General features: G+C 38.5%; 3 protein-coding genes across 4 annotated transcripts in view; 2 read left to right on the top strand and 1 right to left on the bottom strand.

Moving 5' to 3' along the window:
• Positions 1-539: 539 nt before the first annotated feature.
• LOC123515387 (BRO1 domain-containing protein BROX-like) lies at positions 540-6843 on the top strand. Its single transcript, XM_045273912.1, has 10 exons — positions 540-929; positions 1949-2155; positions 2537-2632; positions 2798-2976; positions 3212-3387; positions 3503-3584; positions 3898-4048; positions 4290-4461; positions 4601-4738; positions 6216-6843. Exons 1-9 carry the CDS (start codon positions 829-831, stop codon positions 4703-4705), a joined length of 1269 nt encoding a protein of 422 aa, XP_045129847.1. The 5' UTR covers positions 540-828; the 3' UTR covers positions 4706-4738; positions 6216-6843.
• A 72-nt stretch (positions 6844-6915) lies between these two features.
• Positions 6916-15565, bottom strand: LOC123515385 (mucin-22-like). 2 transcript variants are annotated; one of them, XM_045273906.1, is made up of 15 exons: positions 15307-15565; positions 14717-14996; positions 14041-14218; positions 13027-13132; positions 12580-12698; positions 12229-12346; positions 11545-11781; positions 11039-11344; positions 10690-10911; positions 10229-10402; positions 9793-9895; positions 9500-9637; positions 9089-9331; positions 8219-8926; positions 6916-8061 (listed from the first exon to the last, which is right to left on the bottom strand). In XM_045273906.1, the coding sequence occupies exons 1-15, from the start codon at positions 15520-15522 to the stop codon at positions 7919-7921; spliced, it is 3291 nt and encodes a 1096-aa protein (XP_045129841.1). In that variant the 5' UTR covers positions 15523-15565; the 3' UTR covers positions 6916-7918. The 2 variants fall into 2 exon arrangements, with proteins under 2 accessions (XP_045129841.1, XP_045129842.1); XM_045273907.1 differs by having other exon boundaries at positions 9089-9178.
• A 2104-nt stretch (positions 15566-17669) lies between these two features.
• LOC123515756 (uncharacterized protein C12orf56-like) overlaps positions 17670-21301 on the top strand; it is a 41978-nt gene continuing 38346 nt past the window's right edge. The window contains 1 exon segment of the mRNA XM_045274612.1: positions 17670-17887. The gene's annotated coding sequence lies outside the window, so the exon portion shown is untranslated.

The following is a 21301-nucleotide window of genomic DNA, read 5'->3' as shown; positions in this document are numbered from 1 at the left end:
GGCAAATACAACTAAGTAAATACACACACACACACACACACACACACACACACACACACCGCGTAGTGTAGTGGTTAGCACGCTCAACTCACAATCGAGGGGGTCCGGGTTTGAGTCCTGGGAAGTGGCAAGGCAAATTGGCAAGTCTCTTAATATGTAGCCCTGTTCACCTGGCAGTAAATAGGTACGGGATGTAACTCGAGGGGTTGTGGCCTCGCTTTCCCGGTGTGTGGAGTGTGTTGTGGTCTCAGTCCTACCCGAAGATCGGTCTATGAGCTCTGAGTTCGCTCCATAATGGGAAAGACTGGCTGGGTGACCAGCAGACGACCCAGGTGAATTACACATGAAGCTGAATAGTCCTCTCTCTCTCTCTCCCTCTCTCTCATGAATTACGTTTCCTCACCCCCCCCCCTCTCACTGTGGATAGTGACAAGGGCACGTGACATAGTCCAAGGTGAAGCCAATGAACCTCGAGGTTAAGAAACCCTTTGGTCCCACCTGGTGGGCCGAGAAAGCTGGTAAATATGCTACATCGCTCGTGCTGGCAATACTGCGAGGTGTATCAGAAAATAAAGCAAAAATAGATAAGAACTGATAAAAAGGCCACTGGTAAACACAAATTAAAGGGAAAATAAATTACAGAAAAGAAAGAAGGAGAGAAGAAGTCTGGCTAGAAAGAAGAAAGGGGTGTATTAAGGTGTGCCGATACAAAGGTGGAACTCTCAGCAGTGAGGAGTGGAGACAGCGCAGTGTGTGTGTGTGTCTGTCTGTGTGTGTGTCCGTGAGTCAGAAGTAAACATACACATACACACAGGGAAGTGACCAGTCATGTCTCACTGGTTTCATAGGAATCCGCTGAAGGCCACTGCGGAGGTCAAATTCGACCTGAAGATGGTGGCCACAGACAGTCAAGCTCTTAAACTGTGCAGGTGAGGCAACACATTCCTGTCAGGTGACGCTTACACTCACCTGCTGCTAGAGAGGTGGTGCTGTTCTTTGCTTCTGTGGGGAGGTATTTAGTAATCTGTTCAGCTCTTATATACGTCATCTCCCGTGTGTGTATGCCTTGTAGTGGCCATCCCTGCCCTAATCTTGATGGTAATGGTGATTGTCAGGGTGGTGATAATGTTGCGGACCTCCTCTTGCCTTGCCAAGGAAGAAGACGGATATTTGTGACTGTAGCGACCTAAGGACATGCATGATGATTGAACAATGGTTTTAGATAATGGGTGAATATATATTGACAAAACACTCGTCTTTTCATGCCATGGTCAGTGTGTTCTTCATCTTGAGCTTACTGTTACTAACCTAACCTAACTGAACCTTACTTATTGTTTATTGTTTTGTTTTGTTTTCTAGGCTCTATTCCACCAGTAAATGGTGCTCTACAGGGCCTCATACAAAATTATATATACATAGTTGTCCTAAATACATACAAATGAAGATAAAAATATATATACTAATAAATAGAACTTAACCTAACCTAACTTAAGGTCTTAAAAACTACATTGCACCTTATAATAATAATCACAGAAAAATCCTCTTCTTAGCAAAAAAGATAACAAGTCCATCCATCACTGCATGAGATATGTAAATAAATGTATAGACATAGACAATATGAAAAACATAATATAAAAAATATACAAATCAGATCCATTTATCCAAATAAGAAATGAAAATATAAGTGGCTAAAGAAATGAAATTGAACATATGAAAAGTAAACACTTACTCAATGTTTTTTGTTTGGCTAGGTTAGTTTTAGTTGAGTTAGATTTGGTTAGGTTAGGATGCTAGCAGAGAAAGACCAAGAAGTAACAGTTTGCAAAGATTTAAAAACTAGTTACTTTACAAGTTTTTTCTTATGTTGAAGATAGAGCCAGCCAAAATATTTAGAAAAGTAAAACCCAATTGAATGTTGTCTCATTTGTTTTATTTATGTTTTTGACAGCGACTTAAAGCAAGCAAGAGCAAGATTGCTTGAACTGCTGCCAAATGCAAACCATGAAATTGATGTTGTGGAGCCAGCCCTCACCCTGTATCTGTCCCTGCTGCGAGGCCTCATTGAAGTGCCAGAAGGGGAGAGCTCAGACTGGAGCAAGCTGAGGCATGCAGTGCGCTACCGCTGGTCACACTCCATGCTGGGCACCAAGGCTGAGTAAGTTATCTGGGAAATAGGAATAGCACCACACAACGATGTCCACACCATTTACGTGGTTATTTGTTTACTTATGATTTACTCGTCACTTTGTTGTTAGAATTGCTGTCTTGTATACATCATTAATTTAGTAATTGTTATTTATTGTGTCAATTTTGTATTTCTTTTTCTTTATCTGCTTACATGTAATTTGATCATTTGGTGTATATTTTTTTTTTCCAGGCTAGACAAAATTTATTTTATTATCTACAATTTATTTACATATATTAGTGTTATTTCTTCTTATGTATGTCATATACCCATATTTAGTCAATAGTGTATCTACTTTTTTGTTGCAATTATATACTGTGTTTACACATTAACAATGGTTTTACGTTTCAGGGGTCATTATGATGCAGTGTATGAATTAGTATCAGTCCTGCAGAACACTGCCTTCTGGTATATGAAGCATGCTTCAAAGATTGCTGCTCAAGAAGAGTGAGTTTTTATTTGTTTTTATTATATTCTTATAAACGTATTTTATTAATTAATATTAGGAAGTATGCCAATGTTATTGTACTGCACTGGTATCACAACCCTTGCATACATGAAATCATTGACAGATTGATAAATCAAGTAATTAGTTTAATTTTCTGTGTCCAGAGTGAGTATGGATGAAGCTAAGTTAGTTCATCGCAGCCTGCGGCGTGGAGCTGGCTTGTTGAAGTATACACAGGATGAATGGGTGAACAAGTTGCTGGAGTCTCCTGCACCAATGAGTGATTCTGATCCCAGAGTGCACACAGCTTACCTCAATCAGGCCACAGCAGAGGCACAGGAAGGTAAGTTGAGCAGTGTTGTACTATGTCATAGAGAATTTGATTTTGATTATCATTAGCAATTTGGATGGTAATTTTGTTAATGATTTATTTACATAATTTGTGTGTTTCAACTGTAGTTTGTTTGGCTGTTAAGATAAAAGGTAGAATAGAATATGTACAATGATATTCTTCTCATTCTTTTCATAGTGACTAGTATTTGAATCTATAATTATATTCTGGTTGCTTTTACTTTCAGTAACCATTGCAAGAGCCATTGAGCTGAAGCACAACGCTGGACTTATATCTGCACTTTCAAATGAGACATCAAGGATGTTCACAACTGCCGCAGATTCCATTGCATCACTGGACGAGAAGATATTTGGTCATTGGACTCAGTACCTCCGACTGAAGGCTGCATTTTATGCTTCCTATGTATGATTGGGCAGTACTAATATTCTTGTTATATTTATACAGTAGTTGTAAAATTGCATTAACAAAGACAGTATTAATTCATGAAATTAGCATATGACATATTTTATCCCAACAGGCATATAATTATTCAGGCCAGAACTTACTGAACCAAGACAAGTGTGGAGATGCAATCAGGTCCCTGCAGGAGGCAAAAAAAAGTATGTTGGCAATATTTTTAATCATATGAATTTGTGTCATATTCCAAACATATCTCTAGCATAGAGTTGTATAACTATTCAAATTATATTGTTTTAGTACTGTGATTAATGAGTTATGTGGTAGTATGTAATAGATACTTGGTAGAGATTTTTTAAGCCTTAACCTTGATTATTTCCAGGTTAAGAAAAGGCTACTTAGTATCCTTAATTTTTTTTTTCTTTTCTTTTGTCTTCCATGCCATGACTTGTTTTATATGTGTATAATTATTATTTAAGTATTTTGCTTTACCTTGTTATGGGTTTCTTCCTGCAGAATATGAGGAAGCAGGCCAGCAGTGCAAGGAGTACTCCTACACTAAGGGTCCAGGAACTCAGGCTAAACCTGAGAAGCATCAGTTCTTCCGCCGCCTGGCACCCATTGTGGCCCGCACTCTGGAGAAGTGTGAGCGGGAGAATGGCATGATGTGAGGACTGTTTTTATGCAAGCTTCATATTCTTCATTCTTATTCTTTCTAGCAGTGCAACTCAATACAGAGATCTATTTCTGTTTATGATTTCCCTAAAGGGATCCTCCTTTATTGCTCCTGTTTATCTTTAGTTCATTTACTTTAATTTGTGAGTTTATATGAATTGAAAAATATTTTCACCTTCCCTTGAAATACAAGTACTATTAGTAAGTATCTGGAAATGTGCTTCCTGTTTCAGCTACCATCAGAAGATTCCATTTGATCCACCTGAGCTGGAAATAAAAGCCACTTATGGGTTGGTTGCCCCTGATGAGTACACTCTTCCTCCCATGGCTCCATTATGGACACCAGTCACCTACAGCGCATTTGACTTGACAAAGAACTTATCTGAGGATGCCTCTTCAAAATCTGTAAATATATATTTTCTATATTACATAGCCTTTAAATGCTTTTACCCAGCTCCACATTAAAAACTGATGGTTACTACTGGTGATGTGTCATTGCATTCAGGAAAAAAAAATTATATATATATATTTTTTTTTTCCCCAGAAAACTGCCCAGAAGGTAGAAGGTGATCTCCCTGCAGTGAAAGAGACCGAAGTCCATCACACCTCCAAAGATCACAAAAATGACAGTGGTTGTTCCCTCATGTAGAGTGTGCACTGTGCAGCTGGTGCATGATGTCAGGTGAGTCATCCCTTGAATTTACAAGTGGAAATTCATTTACAAGGAACTGTGTAGTTAGAGAATATTCATCAGTCTTCTTTATTTGTCTAGATCTTATTTAAGAAAATGCATAACTAATGTTTACCTTATATACAAATATGCATGTGTTTGCAAAGTCACTATTTTCATACTCAGCCCTCTAACTTGCAAGTCCTGGTGATTACTCTGATGGCTACGTTAAAATGTGGATTGTCCAGTTAATGTGTAGATAGATTTTCCACATCAAATAGATATGTTGTATCTTTACTTAATGTAGCTTGCAAATATGACAGAGGCTTGTATGGAATGTATATTGTATAAGTTACCTAATACTTAAATTTTGTTCAGTATTCTTGAAAATGTATAATTGTGATATGTCATCAGTGGGACAATCTTAGAGGTGACCAGTCACTAGTGGGGTTCAAACCTATGTCAGCCATGACAGTCAACATAGACTCAACCCCTTTGCCACTGAGCCACAAGGATGTGTGTGTGTGTGTGTGTGTGTGTAATTTTTCCCACGAAAGTCAAATCTTAACAATATTTCAAAGTTCTCTCAAACTTACGATTCACCAAACTTGGTGCAGTACTGTACACTGTCTGAGCATTGCTTGAGTAATTCCCTGTCAATGAATGGGCATGCCTAATGATTGAACAACATTCATGCTCTTAATGATTATAACTTATTGAGTGTTATGGAAGAAGTAATTATAATGCTGCTTCCAGAATTATGTAACTTGATCATCATTGGCATCTCTGAATATATAATTTAATGTATCTAAATGATTCATGAAGCTTAGAAGATTCTTTAATTTAAAAAACTTTTTTTTATGATAGTGTATGTAGGGCATATATATATTATCATTATTGTATATTAGGAGTTATATCTTAGCCAGACATAAAAGCGTCACTGGTAGGCAGTGTTTAGTGTAAACCATTCGATGCCTTATTAAAGCTTGCTAGCAGTTTCACTATGAATTTTGTCAGTCATTACCACTAGCAGTGAGAATTGGTGAACTTAGTGTTTGGTAGCAAAAGAAAAGATTTGTCTTTTTTATAGACATCGCTTCTTTTGTGCTCCATAACTTGTGGAAACTGTCCTCTTTATTTTTAGGAGTTGTTTTCTGACATCTTGGTGACCATCGTAGGATATCAGTAATTTTTTACTTACCTTGCCCTGTGATGATGTTTTTCCTTTCATCTGTTCATAGAATATTATTACATTGAAATACTTAGACTGATTGTGACTAATAGGGTATGTAATCATTCATCCAAAATAATGCATAATTGTTCATGTTTTGTTAGTTTATTTCATAGCTAGTAAATTCTATATATTTTCAAATATTAAGATGAAATTGTTTTTCTTTTAATAGTGTAGAGAGAATTACAAATGTATTCTATGTATCATTAAATACATTGATTTAAGATAATTATACCAAAGACTTTTCCTTACTTAAAGAGGAAGTTCCTAAGAAGATGACACTTAAACAACACTACTCTGCAGCTACAAGAACTTACTTAAACTTGAAACAATGCACCTACAAGAATACTGTGTGACATACTGTTTCTTATTATTCATGTATATTGTACATATTATTATCTTATTTTACCATATTCCATTTTAATCAAAACCTTTATGTTGCATTACATTTCTAATTTTAGAACAACAAATCATTAAACATTACTATAACGATTTAATAATCCATACCATAGATGCCATAAAGCTAGATGAACATACAATATTATTATTTTTGTATTACATATTTCTTCACTCCAAAGTGAACTGTTTAATTTCTGCTGAGTTGCATGTCTGGCAGATTTTATTAAGAAATGCAAGGTAGTTATCAATGTGAGAGTGGATACACTGGATAAGATAAAACGCTTGACTGAGAAGACAATGTAAGAATAATAGAAGCCCTATCTAGCCTTAGGAGAACAACAATGACTAGCACTACAGTTAAAGTACAGACAGATTGAAATTCTCAGTCAAAGATACTTAGAGGTTGATATAAACCATACAGTACCAAGCACTCTCTCTCTCTCTCTCTCTCTCTCTCTCTCTCTCTCTCTCTCTCTCTCTCTCTCTCTCTCTCTCTCTCTCTCTCTCTCTCTCTCTCTCTCTCTCTCCTCTCTCCTCTCTCTCCTCTTCCTCTTCCTTTTCCTCCTCCTCTTCCTTTTCCTTTTCCTCCTCCTCCTCCTCCTCCTCCTCCTCCTCCTCCTCCTCCTCCTCCTCCTCCTCCTCCTCCTCCTCCTCCTCCTCCTCCTCCATAATTTTGAGATGTGGGCTACAAGTCATAGCAAATATAGTCCTTATTTTCTCCCTTTGGAAGCTTATCCCTACAAGCTGTACCATACAACCAATGTAATGTGCATAACATTTTCATTTCCACAAATGAAAGTTTTTCATGAAGAAAAAAGTAAGCAAAAATTTTGACAGAGAGAGAGAGAGAGAGAGAGAAGATTAATTACATAACGTTAGCATCACAGTGAGGTTAATGAAGCCTTTCTCATTATTGGATTATAAAGAAATATAATTGCAAATATCTTAGCTTTAAAATTATTTGCATTATCTTTGAAATATCTTGCATTGTTTTGGAAATAGAACTTGAATTATCTCCTTGCATTTCCTTATGTATTTTATTTCATTAATAAAAATGACAAAATAATTGTTGTTGGTGATTTATACCTTTCAGTGAAGTTTCTGCACTATTTTGATTATATTGGTATGTATTGCAATATATCAAGGTAACATACATGGTTTTTCTGCATATTTAGTATTCTTAATAGTACGTACTATAATTGATCATCAGTAGACAGCCATAGTTCAGGTTAGAAGATGGCTTTAGGAATGTCATTTGCCATACTGGAATGTTTAATATATTTGAACTATATTATATTGGTCGCAATAGTGCCTTTAACATAAGTTCTTGTAGTTGATAATGTATTGATATTGAGATCAAATGCTTGTCTCATTACATGCTAATACATGTATGTACAGTTACTGTACTTATTCATTTATTTATTTTTTTATTATTTTCTTTTTCATTTTAGATTTTTAGCAGTATCTTGGAAAAGAGACTAAAAGAAAAATGTGCTTTCTTATGCAGATAGCAGCCATGTTTACCTGTACAGTATAAGAATTGTGTATTCTTTTTGGTTACCTTATGACCTTTTCCTACTTTTTAAAGACACTCTTCTATAGATATATTCAGCAGCAATGCCTGCCAAAGCAAGAAACAGAAGACCTCCAAATACGCTTCCTAGGAAGATGGCAATTTTGTTGTCCGAAGATGAACTGGAGGCTTCTGGAAATGGAAATGAAAGAGCAAGGTAAGAGTTATGCTTATTCATTACTTTTTAATTTCTTCATGATTTCTGATACTAGTTCCAATTTTATCTTTATACTAGCCATATTAATGTAGCATAAAACGCACACACTAAAAAACATATATGTGGATATACCTGTTGTAGAGGAGGTTGAAGTAGTAGTTGGAATGGTATGTGTCTTTGTAGTACTCAAAGTTGTAGAGGAAATGGCAGGTGTGGATGTTTTAGCTGTTGAAGTATCTGGTACTGAAGTGCTTGTTTGAGGTGTAGGAGTAGAGGAAACTGTGGAAGACTTATCTGTTGTTGTAGATGTTGATGTTGTCTGAGTTGTAGTAGTGGTTTGAGATGTCATGGAAGCTGATACTGAGGTTGATATCTGAGGTGTAGAAGTGGAGACGTATATTGTAGTTTCAGCTGTCGAGGAATCCAATTCTGAGGATGAAGTAGAGACAAGTGTAGATGTTTCTCTTGTTGATGAATCTGAGGTTGGTGTTTGAGGTGAAGAGTAAGAGACAGTTGTGGAGCTTTCATTTCTTGGAGAGTCCGACCCTGAGGTGGTGTGAGATGTAGTAGAGACATCTGTGGGGCTTTCACTTGAGGCTGTTGTTTGAGTATCATTTGTAGTATAATCACAAGGAATCACAAATCTTGCTTCATTGGATACTTCACTCTTGGTATTAAAAGAATCCAAAGCACAGACAGTGAACACATATAGGACATCACACTCATTTTGTGAAAGCACTAGAGTAATCTGAGAATCTGCTGTTGCTGGAGGGGCGCTGAACACCTCGACCACAGGCTTACTGCTCAATGAGGTCCAATGAGTTACTTCGTAAGCCACCGCTGAAATGGTTACAATATTAGTGCATATAATACCCTCCATATCCATAATTATGTATTTTTATTCAAACCTTTGATTATTCAATTGAATATAACTAACAGGTTTTGAGCCACATACTGAATTGTTAGTATGGTATTTAAAACCCTACCAAATGTAATTATCACCTTCACCACTATAATAATCTTCTCCTGAAGCTGTGAAGTGAAGACTCAGGCCATCAGCTGAGTACTGCATGTTCAGGTCAGTGACACGACCTGGAGGAAGGTTAGCAACTGGTTGATCAAGGAATGTGGCTTCCACCGAGAAAGACATATAGAAGGATCCAGCTGGCTCAGCTTCCACCTGCGACAAGTCAATCTGGCTTCCACAGCATACCTGGCTACTCCTTTTCAAAGTTCTATCAGAGACTGCAAATGGTAATGTCATACATTTATCATGTAAGTCTCACAAGATTGCATTTAAATTCAATATATATGACATATGAAAGGACAGTTTCTTCATAGTAATTCTTCATTGGCTTACTGACAAGCAAGAATTTCCTTCACATAGTTATTTGCTATGAAGAGAGTGCATACTTGCTAGGGTAAGTGAGGAATAGGAGCCCACCAGGAGTGCTGCACCTCCATTGTCATGAGCTAATATGTTCACTTCAGCCTGTCCAACCACACCTACAATCATTCCTGAGTATATTCCATCTCCACCTGTGACATCACCTGGGAAATAAAGTCACATACTGTAATTTAGTAGAGGAAGAGAGAGAGAGTTGTTTCTCTTATTAAACAAACTTAATCTTAGCTTACAATAAACTAACATAAAGCTACAATGCAAAGGCTCCTGTTTGAGTAAATCATATAAACTATAACATAACCTCTTGTTCCATCATCTCTGAGCAAGAGAGTGACATTGGCACCAGAGAAGGAAATGGTGGCAGTAACTGTTGCTTTGACTATGTAGCGCTCGCCTTGCCATAACTGGAAAGACATGAGCATTGAATGGTAATAAAGGTTTAATTGGTTAGTTTAGGAACACCTTGTGAGAATAATCTATATTGCTAGCTAAAAATATCATAATTGCATCAAATTTTATACAAGAAATCACCAAAATGGAATACAGAACAGAAAAAGATTTTGAATCAAGCAATTTCTGGAAGAGCAGAACTTTTCTTTAACAATTTCATTTGATTTTTCTGTAATCTATTCTTCTAAGATTCTGTCCCTCTTTAGTTTAAACCACAAAAAATAACTAGCAAATCCTTTCATTCTCTGAATCTAAGCCAATTAGAGTGAGACAATTTAAAGCCAGACCTGCACAAAGAGAGTGGGCACTGAAGAATTAGACTGGTGTAGCTCCAGGAGAGGCTCAGAGGCCCACACAACAGGAACTACAGGTGGGCGTGGCATCACCAGCAGCGACACCATGACACCATCCACGTAGGTCAGTCGTTCTATCATCACTGTGTAGTTTCCAGTCTGCTGCACCTGGAACAAACATCCACTCTAAACCTTGTAGCTATTTTTGTGGTACATACATTTTAGCTTTTTCAATTAAGAACACATCAGTAAAATATAGAACTAAATCAATACTTATCATATCAGCATCATAGCTGCAGGTTTCCATTAAAAATGTAAGCATGAAAATAATAAATGGAATTAATTAAGTGAAGTGAAGTCATAAATCCAGCTGTTAATTTTTCTGAAGTTTGACCCTCATATATGATGACAGAATCACTTTATGTCTTTACCATGTTGGTGACAGTAATCCTAACCTGTGCTTGGGTATAGAAGTGGTGCCTGATAGTCTCATATTTACTATCCACAGCTGATGGTGTGAGGACTGTTCCATCTGGTGCCTTCATTTCTATGTTTTTAAGCCCAGCAGCATCAAAGGACAAAAAAAAGAGCTCAAGAATGATTTCTGATTGGTAACTAATTTTATTGTCAACTTCCAGAGTCAAGAAGCAGTTTGCCAGACAAAGTGCTTCATCTTTCTGAAATAGGAAAGAGAGGTACATATATGCAGCGACAATTGATTAACATAGAAATTTCAGTTCCAGAGCAGTAACTTGCAAATTTGCTGAATATATTTTTCTTAACTTATTGAAATTATTGTGTTACCTTTATCCAGACTGAATGGGGCTCCAGTGAGGCACTTAGAATAGTTCGTAACTGATTGTTCAGGGCCGCCAGGTCATCCACACTCTGGTACATAGGGCCATATGGGTTGACCACAGTGAGGAGTGACCCATTAGTGGCATCAACCAGATCTTGATACAGAGAGGCGCTAACTGAGGGGAGGTGTGGGTACAGCACAGCCCATACTGAAGTGTTTCCTGCAGCTGCCACCAGATTCTCTGATGTTTCACTTGTGTGGTTGCTAAGGTTTTCTACCACAAGCACCACCAACCCATTGCCATCCAGTATCTATTGAGAAAAACAGTATTGCATAGGTTTACACTTCCTTATGTATCCATGATGAATTATATATCCATCATGACTACATTACTGAAAATATTAATATTATCTTCGTAAAGAATAACTGACATACTATATCTTTATTGATCAATTTGCAATGATGCATTAATTTCAGAGAAATAAGTTAAAATACATTATGTAGTTCTTACATTAACTGCTTCAGTAATACCAGCTTCAAGGTTTTTAGTGGCACTAGTATTGGTTGGGTTTTGTGGAACTTTGTTTGCCAGACTTAGCCTGGAAGCAAAATCTGTTAAAGTGGTCAGACCTGCAAGAGTAACAGCAGAGTCTGACAACATTACCAATCCAATTTTTGTGCCTTTTGGTGCCTCCACTAGTAAGAATTTTCTGACAGCATCTCGCAAAAACTTCCAGCGGTTTAGTGTCTGTAAGCAAATTAAGAAATTGAAGATTATGCTCTATCTGTTAGTAATTTGGTTAATTGTATAGCATCACCTTTATTATCTTTGAAAAATGCCATCTTCCCAATCTTTGTCATCTTTGGAAACTGCCATCCCCTTAATCTTTGTCATGATTAATGGTGTGTTTATTGCATTAGTGGAACACTTAAGGTAGGTCCAGGAATTATGTCAGTCTTCATTAACTCAAAGCACTGTGATGATAGATGAAGATAGAACATGGACTGATAAGGTAGTAAGGCTAACTTATCCAGGCATGATAACTATGAAGCTTTGTCAAAATGTCTCTTGGCAATGATTCAGTATCTGATAACAAGTATGTGTAATCTAATGATAGCAGTGAGAATGAAGAGAAACTGCAATTATATAAGACATTATATATGTATTTAGAATGTAAATAACTTGTCATTTCACCTCGGCCATGGTTGAGGTGTACTGCAGAACTAATACCATATCGACATGTGATGGCTGGGTGCTCGCCTCTGCCCTCTGCACTCTGAATGTGGGCTCAACATCTCCAACCCACACTTCTCTAAAGTTATAGAAATCTTTTGGTCACTATGAATATGAATACAGCAATACACAAGAGTGTTCAGATCTAAATTTGTGATCAAATTTTGTGATATGAATCTTACCATGTATTATTTTAGATTCTTTAAGGTGTGTTTATTAATACTTATACTGTACTTTCAATATCTAATTTGTAATGTCAATGTTTTTTTTTATTATCACATAATTCATCCTCTATAATAGGCACTGTCTTACCTTCCAAAAAGATCTGGGTGTCTACTGATGACCTGCCAAATACTGGAGCCACTACACATCAAATTGTGCTTGGTGGGCACTGCTGCATTGTGAGTGTCCTCATCACAAAACTCCAATACCTTTCCTCCAACATTGAGAAAAGAATAGGCATTTAGGGCAGACATATGTTGAATTATTCTGTTATTGAAAATTAGCTATTTTACAAGGCAGTGCAGCTCAGTGTTTTTTCCTTTTTTCCTTTTTTTTTTTTTTTTTTTCTTTTCCCTAATGCAGCAATTTGTTCTTTGTTGGTGCTTTCCTACTTTAAAATAATGTGCATATATTACCTATATATATCCAGTATTTTTGCCATTTTCCTTAGCATCAGGAACTGGCACCAAGTACTAATTCCACTATAGTAATACTAGTCAAATTTTATGCACAGTACAGATTGAAGTGGGCACTCACAGACTGCAGGTTTGGGAGTGCCATGAGGGAGGACGTCACGTTCCTGCTTGCCTCTGCATTGATGGAGAAGCTGCAGTTGGCTGAGTCTCCCGCCTCACAGCTCCCACTTGCCAAAATTGAGGGCAATTTTAGAAGTATGTCTACACTTGGTCATTTTATACTGTTTTGTATAAAGTTCTGCAGAATGTACAAGGCTTCAGGGAAAACCGTAGGTGCACAGGTTATTTAACAGGAAAGAAGATAATTAATTCTTCTAATATCCCTTGGAAGTTCTTTGAAAATCTATAACAGTTGATAAATTCTTTTGTAGTTTTCTGTCTCAATCCTGTAAAAGTGTGTACATGATTGTTCAATAATGTAAAAAATAAATTAATTCAGATAATGCAGTAATATTGTATGGTAACTGAAAACAATGTTTAATGAATCCTGTGTGTGTGTGTATGTGCATGTGTACCTACATTTCTGATTTTCTTATGGTATTTCCATCATGTATGTATTAATTTATTTCTACTTAGTTTCTTTTTATAAGTATATATGTATTTTCTTGTTTAATTCATTCATTTATTTGTCTATTGTTTACCTATTTATTTTGTTTCATATTTCATTTGTAACTTTTGTTTATATTTTTATTTTATTTATTCTCGTATATTTTGTTTTGAATCACTTGCTTCAGAGAGAGAGAGAGAGAGAGAGAGAGAGAGAGAGAGAGAGAGAGAGTTTCATAAGGATGTTGAGGAAGGATCAAGAGTGTCATGCCATTATGCGACAATGTCCCATTAAGTAATTAAAAAGAAAATGTATATACGTTTACTGAAAAGAAGGTATGAATGATAATGATTTTAACTTTAATTGGCACTTAAAAGAATACACACCATTAATTATCTGATGAAAATTTTGAAAAGTTTGATGAGTCATTCAAATAACAATTTTAAATTTCAAGACCAAAACTTCTATTTATAGAATATTATATACATTATTGTATATTACAAAAGAAATTGCGCTATAATTACTCACCTAAAATCGCCCTGTAGGTCGCCGTTGTGGCAAAGTGTGGGATTCCAGGATAGGGAGGAAGCGTTAAGGTGGAGGTAAGAGGGCGGGTGCACGGCATCCCCCAAGTAACCCTCCTCTCCAAACACACCCCAGCGGTAGCGAGCCCACTGCGCCACTAGCTCCTTGCCGCTGCTCTCATCTGCCAAGGAGCAATTCTTTCATTATATATATCCACGCCTTTCGGCGTTTCCCCTGGCGTCAGGTGCTAGCGCCATGTACTCAGATTTTTCTGTTCCTTGCATCTTCTTGATCTGTTCCGTATTTGCAAGCCGTAAAAAGTGTGGTAACGATCACACAAGACATTTATTAGCATTATCAAATTAATCATTGCCATGCCAGTCACAGCTTCACATATGCCGATGTTTAATGATTTGGTAAGATTTACAGTAAAGACATCTTTGTTGTTGCAACTCTGACAGTATCAGCCTCGTGATTCATGACCATGTTAACGCATGACGCAAATATAGATAAGGTCAGAAGTACCATGTCTAACTTTTATTTTAGGGAAACTCAGAGGCCAGACTGAATGAATAAGGGGGAGAGCTTTTGGTGTTCATAGATGCTCAAAAGCGTGAAGCTGCATGTGTTTTATGATACAACATGAAGTACACCAGAGCATGCATGATACGTTACTTACCAGCGTGCTGTTGGTAACTTTTAAGCCACTGCTCGGTAAGGTAAATGAAGTCTCCCTCCTGGCCACATCCTCGAGGCTGCTGCGTCCATGAGGCGTCCTTGAAAACTGGATGGGTAGGGCCGACTATAATATGACCTTCACGCCACGTCAGGGGTGTGGAGGGTCCGGGTGGAACACTCGAGCACGCCCAAGTCGAGGGAAGCAATATGGTCACCTCTTCGAAGTACAACGTCCCGTGCGTGACTTGGTGAAGCAGCCGCGATGCCTCCCGTGTCACGGCCTGTCCCCGAGGAAAACAAACATTTTTTTTTTATTATTATTATAGCTAGTATCTTATAATTCGTTGGTGATAGTAATATGGCTCGTGATGTTTGTGCAATCCTCCATGATTTTTCTGAACTAGAATAAAAAGGACTGAAGTCGATTACTCCTGTAGCAATTTATGGTTTCTTTCATAATGATACACTATTCTTGCGCCACACTTTTACTAGGCTCGAGGAGAAGTCATTGTAGTGCCGTGAATCAGTTCCACGCTCGTGTCTGTAATCAGAAAAGCAATCCCGCTCAGCATGCCTCCCTGAGTCACCCACCTTGAGGCTGTCCAAGAGCATCTCACAGTCGCCCTCCAACAGATCATCGCGCACTCCCACCGTCACGTTTCGATACCCATTACCCTCCACCCACACCACGGGCTTCGCGGGGTTAAAGTCGTCCTTGAAAGTGAGGGTGGCAGGGAAGGCATGGGAAGTCACGGCCACCAGCAGTGTTAGTGCAGCTACCATTAATAACTTTAACCTCCCCTCCATTGCTGTTATTTCGTTTGATCGAAGAGAACACTACGACACTCCAGACCCTGCCAGCACACTGATGATTTCTCACATATATAAAGGTGTCTTACGCATGTCCTTCCTGATAAAGGTAATCCTCATAAGTGAAGAATTTACAACTCCCATTCGTATGAGAATGGATAAGAACGGCAGGTACGATAAGAGTTGCGGGTAATCTATTTTTCAGAACAATATCGAGTCAAGTCACGAATGGAAGTCTGATCCCGACCTGATAACAACGGCACTCCTTAAGGAAGGCTGTAATTATCGTCTGTAACACTTTAGCCTCTTGACCCAAAGGATCTAGATGCGGCATGCACCGTGCCTGTGTTGTGACCTACTAGTGCTGCTCCTGTATTTTGTTTCACCTGGAACAAGAAAACATGAAAGACTGACCTAATTTTAAGTGATAAAATATTTAGAATTATGTTTTGAGCTTTGCAAGGCTACCTCTGTTGACACAATCATGCCACCAACTGTCAGCGCAATCATGTGCTTTAGTCACCTCGACATTTACGTAAAGTGAAGGGAAAGAGAGAAATTCATGTAAGCAATATTTCTTGCAGTTTTTTTCTTTGAATTTGTTTTTTGAGGGGGATTTTATATCCATTTGAGGATAAAACATAAGTTCTTAAGATAATGACAAGACAAATGCGAGTAGACTCCATTACCACATTGTATTAAAAAAAAGCAACATTTTATTCTGGCAAGTAATGTCTCCCAGTCAAGCCGCCTGTTTCTACACACACATTACTGAGAACGCTGCAGATGCTCCCGTGCCATTCCATGTCTGAGACAATGTACGTTTTCTAATCCAGTGACATATTTTTTCTTTTTTTGACCTAAGCGTTCCTAGTTAGGTACGGGTTAACTTTTAGAAATTAGTGTCGTATCTTTTTATGGCTTAATTATACGCAGAGGGTAATTAGACGGAGAAACAGGAGACCTCTGGTGGTGTGAACAGTAATTAATAACAGGTGGAGTCGAGTAGCGCAATACAGGTGTTCCGTGGCAGGTGGAGTTCCCCCTTCTGTCCCCCTCTTCAGTGACCCCGTTACTGCAGAGGCGGAGTGTGTGTGTGTGTGTGTGTGTGTGTGTGTGTGTGTGTGTGTGGGGAGGGGGCCTTTACGCAGGTGATTTTTCATCGTTATTACTACTACTAGGACCACAGTGCTACCTTGCAAATCTGGCGGAATAGCTACCCTATGTGTGTGTGTGGGTGGGTGGGTAGGATTTTTTTTTATTAATCCCACAAATTACTATTGAAACTTTGTACTCGTGTGTGTGTGTGTGTGTGTGTGTGTGTGTGTGTGTGTGTGTGTGTGTGTGTGTGTGCATCCGTGACAGTCTTTGAAATTCATAAAGTACACTCATATTTCCTTCATTTTATATCTTGTTAGGCATACGTAGAGAAAACCAGTGTCGTAGTGAACTGTTTCAATTAAAATTATTACAACAACTTGGAGGGAAAGGGTTACGAATTTCGAAGTCACTAAATTACTTCTTTGATTAATGAGTGATACAAGAAGAAGTAACTTTCTCCTCACTTCACAATCTTCCTGGTTTCTTAATGATTCTACTTGTTAAACTAAAGATAACATTGAGTGCATTATTATTTGATTAAGTGCGTGTGTGTGTGTGTGTGTGTGTGTGTGTGTGTGTGTGTGTGTGTGTGTGTGTGTGTGTGTGTGTGTGGACATTTGTCTCACTACGAACTAAGCTTATTAATACATTTGCACCTGCGCTACTACATGCCTCCACTCAGCGCCCGTCGACAGGTACTACCTAGATACCTGAACAACAGAGCACCTCACGTGTCTTCACCTCACCAAGTACACACGCAACAATAGTAGTAGAAGCAGTAGTACCTATTGATTGAGCCGCACACAAATGTTATCTGTCTGTTTAAATTGATCGATTTGACATTGGATCACAGTAAAAGAGTTGAGGTTATATCATAAATCAATAGAGGCTCCTTGCTTGCATGTACCATTTCGTAAACGTTTAAAAAGATGGTCCGGAGTTATCTGATATGTACGTGTATGAATCATTGTGCGAGGGAAGAGGGTTAAGGCACAAGGGAGTATTTGGCAACTGTGCACGAAGCGGTAGTGGAGATCGAGAACCACAGACTGCACGCGACATCAGGTCTGCACGCAGTCCTGTCTCGCCTGCTGCTCTGCCTCGCTCCTCTTGACTCTCCTCCTTCCTTGGGGTCAACTGCCACTGAGTCTCGGCTAGCCATCGTGCTGTGATCTGATGTGAAAAGAGAGAAGACACACATCACATCGTCTCTCCTTCGCCCTTTACTTCGCTTCAGTAACTCACAGTCAGGCTAATATTTGTGAGTAGCGCCTCGTTGTTTCTTGTAGTGTATTAAGCATGCAGTGTTGGCTCAGGTCGATCCCCACTTGTAGCAGACACCACAGGAGGCAGGAAACAAAGCACCCAAGACCTGTACATGCTCTTCATTCCCGTCAAAACTTCCGGGTATTTACTTGGGTTAATTTTTCATGTTCCGATAGGTCATGTTGTGAAATATTATAGTCAGGTTCAGAAGTCAGGTAATGTAGTGCTGGTTCTATAAGTGTGAGGATATTTTAAGCGTGAATCGTGTTGCCTTCCGTGCGTACGGCTCTGCAAATTTGTATGTTCCAAAAGTTCATGTGAAATTTTGCGGCTAAATTCGGAAATAAGAGAATGGTGTGTTAATTTTTGCGAAGTTGGATGAGGTTTTAAGCTTAAATACTGTCGACTTGCTTTCCAAATGTGCGTGTGTATCTTATCGGTCAGCTAACAATGTGAATAAATTTACAACAAATTTCTTAGGATTCCCCCAAAAATGCGTTTCGAGAAATGTTTATTATAGAAGTTAAGGGAGGAGGTAATAGACGAAATTAGTGAAATGTACAAAGATAAAAAAGACATGAAATATGAAGTCAATGAAATCCAAGTGTTTAGATAAAGATTGAGGTGAGAGACGATGAAAAGTTATCATAGAAACAAAGTGAGTGAGGCGGAGAGGTAAAAGTTACAGAACAAGCGATATTTGGGATGAATCTAGTGAGGCACAGGTGTATTGACAGGTGTAGACTCCCTCACCTTCACCTGACCCTCGCAGTGGTGTCACATCTTCCTGTTTGTTTACACTTGCTCTCATTCATGTTGCTACGGGTGCCGCCAACCTTCACCAAGTTACCACGCTATTTTTTCCATTTATATGTTTATTTCTTTTCAAGGCTTGCCACACTCTTGTTGTTGTTGCTGTTGTTGTTGTTGTTGTTGTTACTGGTGGCACTGTGGTGGTGGTGGTGGTGATGGTGGTGGTAATTGGTTCTGTTCCTGATATCATTGTTAGTTCTATAAATGTTGTTGCTGTTGCTCATGTTACTACTACTACTACTACTACTACTACTACTACTACTACTACTACTACTACTACTACTACTACTACTACTACTACTACTACTACTACTACTATTACTACTACTATTACTACAATTACTGCTACTACTACTACTACTACGTCTTTTTCTTCTTTTTCTTTTTCTTCTTCTTCTTCTTCTTCTTCTTCTTCTTCTTCTTCTTCTTCTTCTTCTTCTTCTTCTTCTTCTTCTTCTTCTTCTTCTTCTTCTTCTTCTTCTTCTTTCACAATCACCACTAATTCAACTATTTTACCTCCACTACCACCACCATCACCACCACCTCTGTATGCACAAGGGAGGCAGTTCACTCCTCCTTTCGGCAGAGTATTGATGACCTCATTACGTGTATTGCTGCTTCAAGTAAGAGGTTATGGACTGCCCATCGATCGGTGACCCGACAATGGATTTTAATATTCCGTTTTCTGCCCACAGCGTGACACGGCTACAAGAACCCCGAGTAATTAGACTTAATGGTGTTCTTATCTCAGCGTTACAGTACCTACGTGTTGTGTTGCCGTGCGAGGCCTGGGCTAAATAAATGGTGACGGCTTTATTGACGAGGGTGGAATTAGTAGGTATACATAATAATGACGTCAGAATTTCTTATATACGAGAGGTGTAGGAGGGTAGTGAGGTAGAAAGCTTGACTATTTGGGTTTTTGCGTCGACTCTGTGTTGAAAAAAAATACTAAAGTTCAAGTGAAGTCGTAACGTCAGAATTTCTAATATGCGAGAAGTTTGGGCGTGTTGGTGAGAAAGGAAGCGTGACTTATTCAGGTCTTTATCGACAGTGTAGGAGAGAAAGGTGAACCTCAGGTGTGTTGCCGGGAAGTTATTGTTTAATTTCGCAACAAGAGGTCTGGTATTGAAGTTGACTGAGATCTTTACGAATATACGACGAAAATACGAAAAAAAATAAATGAGTCTTATTTCTGTAATGGAAAAGATCGTTTGTAGCCTTGTGGGAATACGCTGTTCCTTTGTGCTCTGAAACTGAGAGTAATCGAAAATTTTTAAACAAGAAAAGAAAAATATCTGGACAAGTAGATAAGCCGTATACGAGAGAGAGAGAGAGAGAGAGAGAGAGTATTCGTTATTTTTTGTTTTGTTTTCCATATTTCAATAATCATTACATTATTATTACACTGTTCATTTCTGTTTTTCTCCTACTGCTTCCTCCTTCTCCGTTCTCTTTCGTTCCATTTTCTCTTCTCAGTCAAAAAATTGGGGATGGACACTTTCACATTTTCATAATAGGAAAGTTATATCGCCGGAGACTCTTAATAACTCACGACTGAAACGACAGATCTAATATATTCCCGCTATGATGTTCATGTACCTTGACTTCCTGTGTATTACGAATATATCACCACCAGAGGAGCTGCGGTGTTCGGTACAATAATTAATCTCTTAACATGTAATTCTCATAAACTAGCTGGTACTGAGGTCTACGCGTGTGAGGAGAGGCGACAGTGAGCAGTGGATCATATTAAAATGACAGAACGATGAAGTATAGAAGCGGTAATGGTGGATTAGTTCTCATTCATTTATCGCTTTCACCGCACAGTGTTACCAAAGTACACCGTGTTAATTCAATACCACAGAAAAAATGCTGCTGCTTAAAACTGTTTGTAGGAGAAAGCTGACAGTGTGGATAGCTAACCCTAACATCACACACCTTAAGTACACCGTTTTAATTCAGTACCACAGAAAAAGAAAATGCCGCTGGTTAACCCCTTTAGTATCATGACGCGTTTTCATATTTATTCAGCTTATTATTTAGAGATTTTACACAGCTTCAGAAACTTATGTGTGGATTAGAATACAGAAGATTGTGTAGGGCTAATTTTCTGACTTCCATACAAACTTCCTAATGTAAATAAAGTCGTCTAATCATGCCCAAACTCGTAGTAAAAATGCGTCCCAGTACTGAAGAGGTTAAAATCGAACTATTTGTAGGAGGAAGCTGACGATGTGGATAGCTAACCGTAACACCACACCACACACCACACATCACTTACGGATAGCACGTCATACAAACAGTGCCGTCATCCGAGACTGAGAGACCGACTGTGCATTAGGTGAGCCGCAAGCAAACGGTGCCAGAAGACGATTCTGAATAAGCCGCGCGTTAAGTCAACCTCTACTAATTCTTGGCTTACACCTGAACTTCGGCCATTATCGTCCATTGACTATCAGTGGACGTATAGGAAGGCGTGGGTGGCAGGCAGTGACCCGCACACCGCCGCCTTGTGTGTATTGTTTTGTCCTTAATGGATTAGGGAACAGAGAGAGAGAGAGAGAGAGAGAGAGAGAGAGAGAGAGAGAGAGAG

Source organism: Portunus trituberculatus, chromosome 39 (genome assembly GCF_017591435.1).
Source record: "Portunus trituberculatus isolate SZX2019 chromosome 39, ASM1759143v1, whole genome shotgun sequence".
Lineage (NCBI taxonomy): Eukaryota > Metazoa > Arthropoda > Malacostraca > Decapoda > Portunidae > Portunus > Portunus trituberculatus.
Note: the sequence above shows the minus strand (reverse complement) of the source record. Positions and strands in the feature narration are given on the sequence as shown.

Coding starts and splice junctions, on each gene's coding strand:
- LOC123515387 (XM_045273912.1), top strand. CDS start 829: ATGTCTCACTGGTTTCATAGGAATCCGCTGAAGGCCACTGCGGAGGTC. Junction 930..1,948: donor CAAGCTCTTAAACTGTGCAG/GTGAGGCAACAC, acceptor TGTTTTTGACAG/CGACTTAAAGCAAGCAAGAG. Junction 3,388..3,502: donor CTGCATTTTATGCTTCCTAT/GTATGATTGGGC, acceptor TTATCCCAACAG/GCATATAATTATTCAGGCCA.
- LOC123515385 (XM_045273906.1), bottom strand. CDS start 15,522: ATGGAGGGGAGGTTAAAGTTATTAATGGTAGCTGCACTAACACTGCTG. Junction 14,997..15,306: donor TGCTCTTGGACAGCCTCAAG/GTGGGTGACTCA, acceptor CCTCGGGGACAG/GCCGTGACACGGGAGGCATC. Junction 9,896..10,228: donor TGCCCACTCTCTTTGTGCAG/GTCTGGCTTTAA, acceptor ATGTCTTTCCAG/TTATGGCAAGGCGAGCGCTA.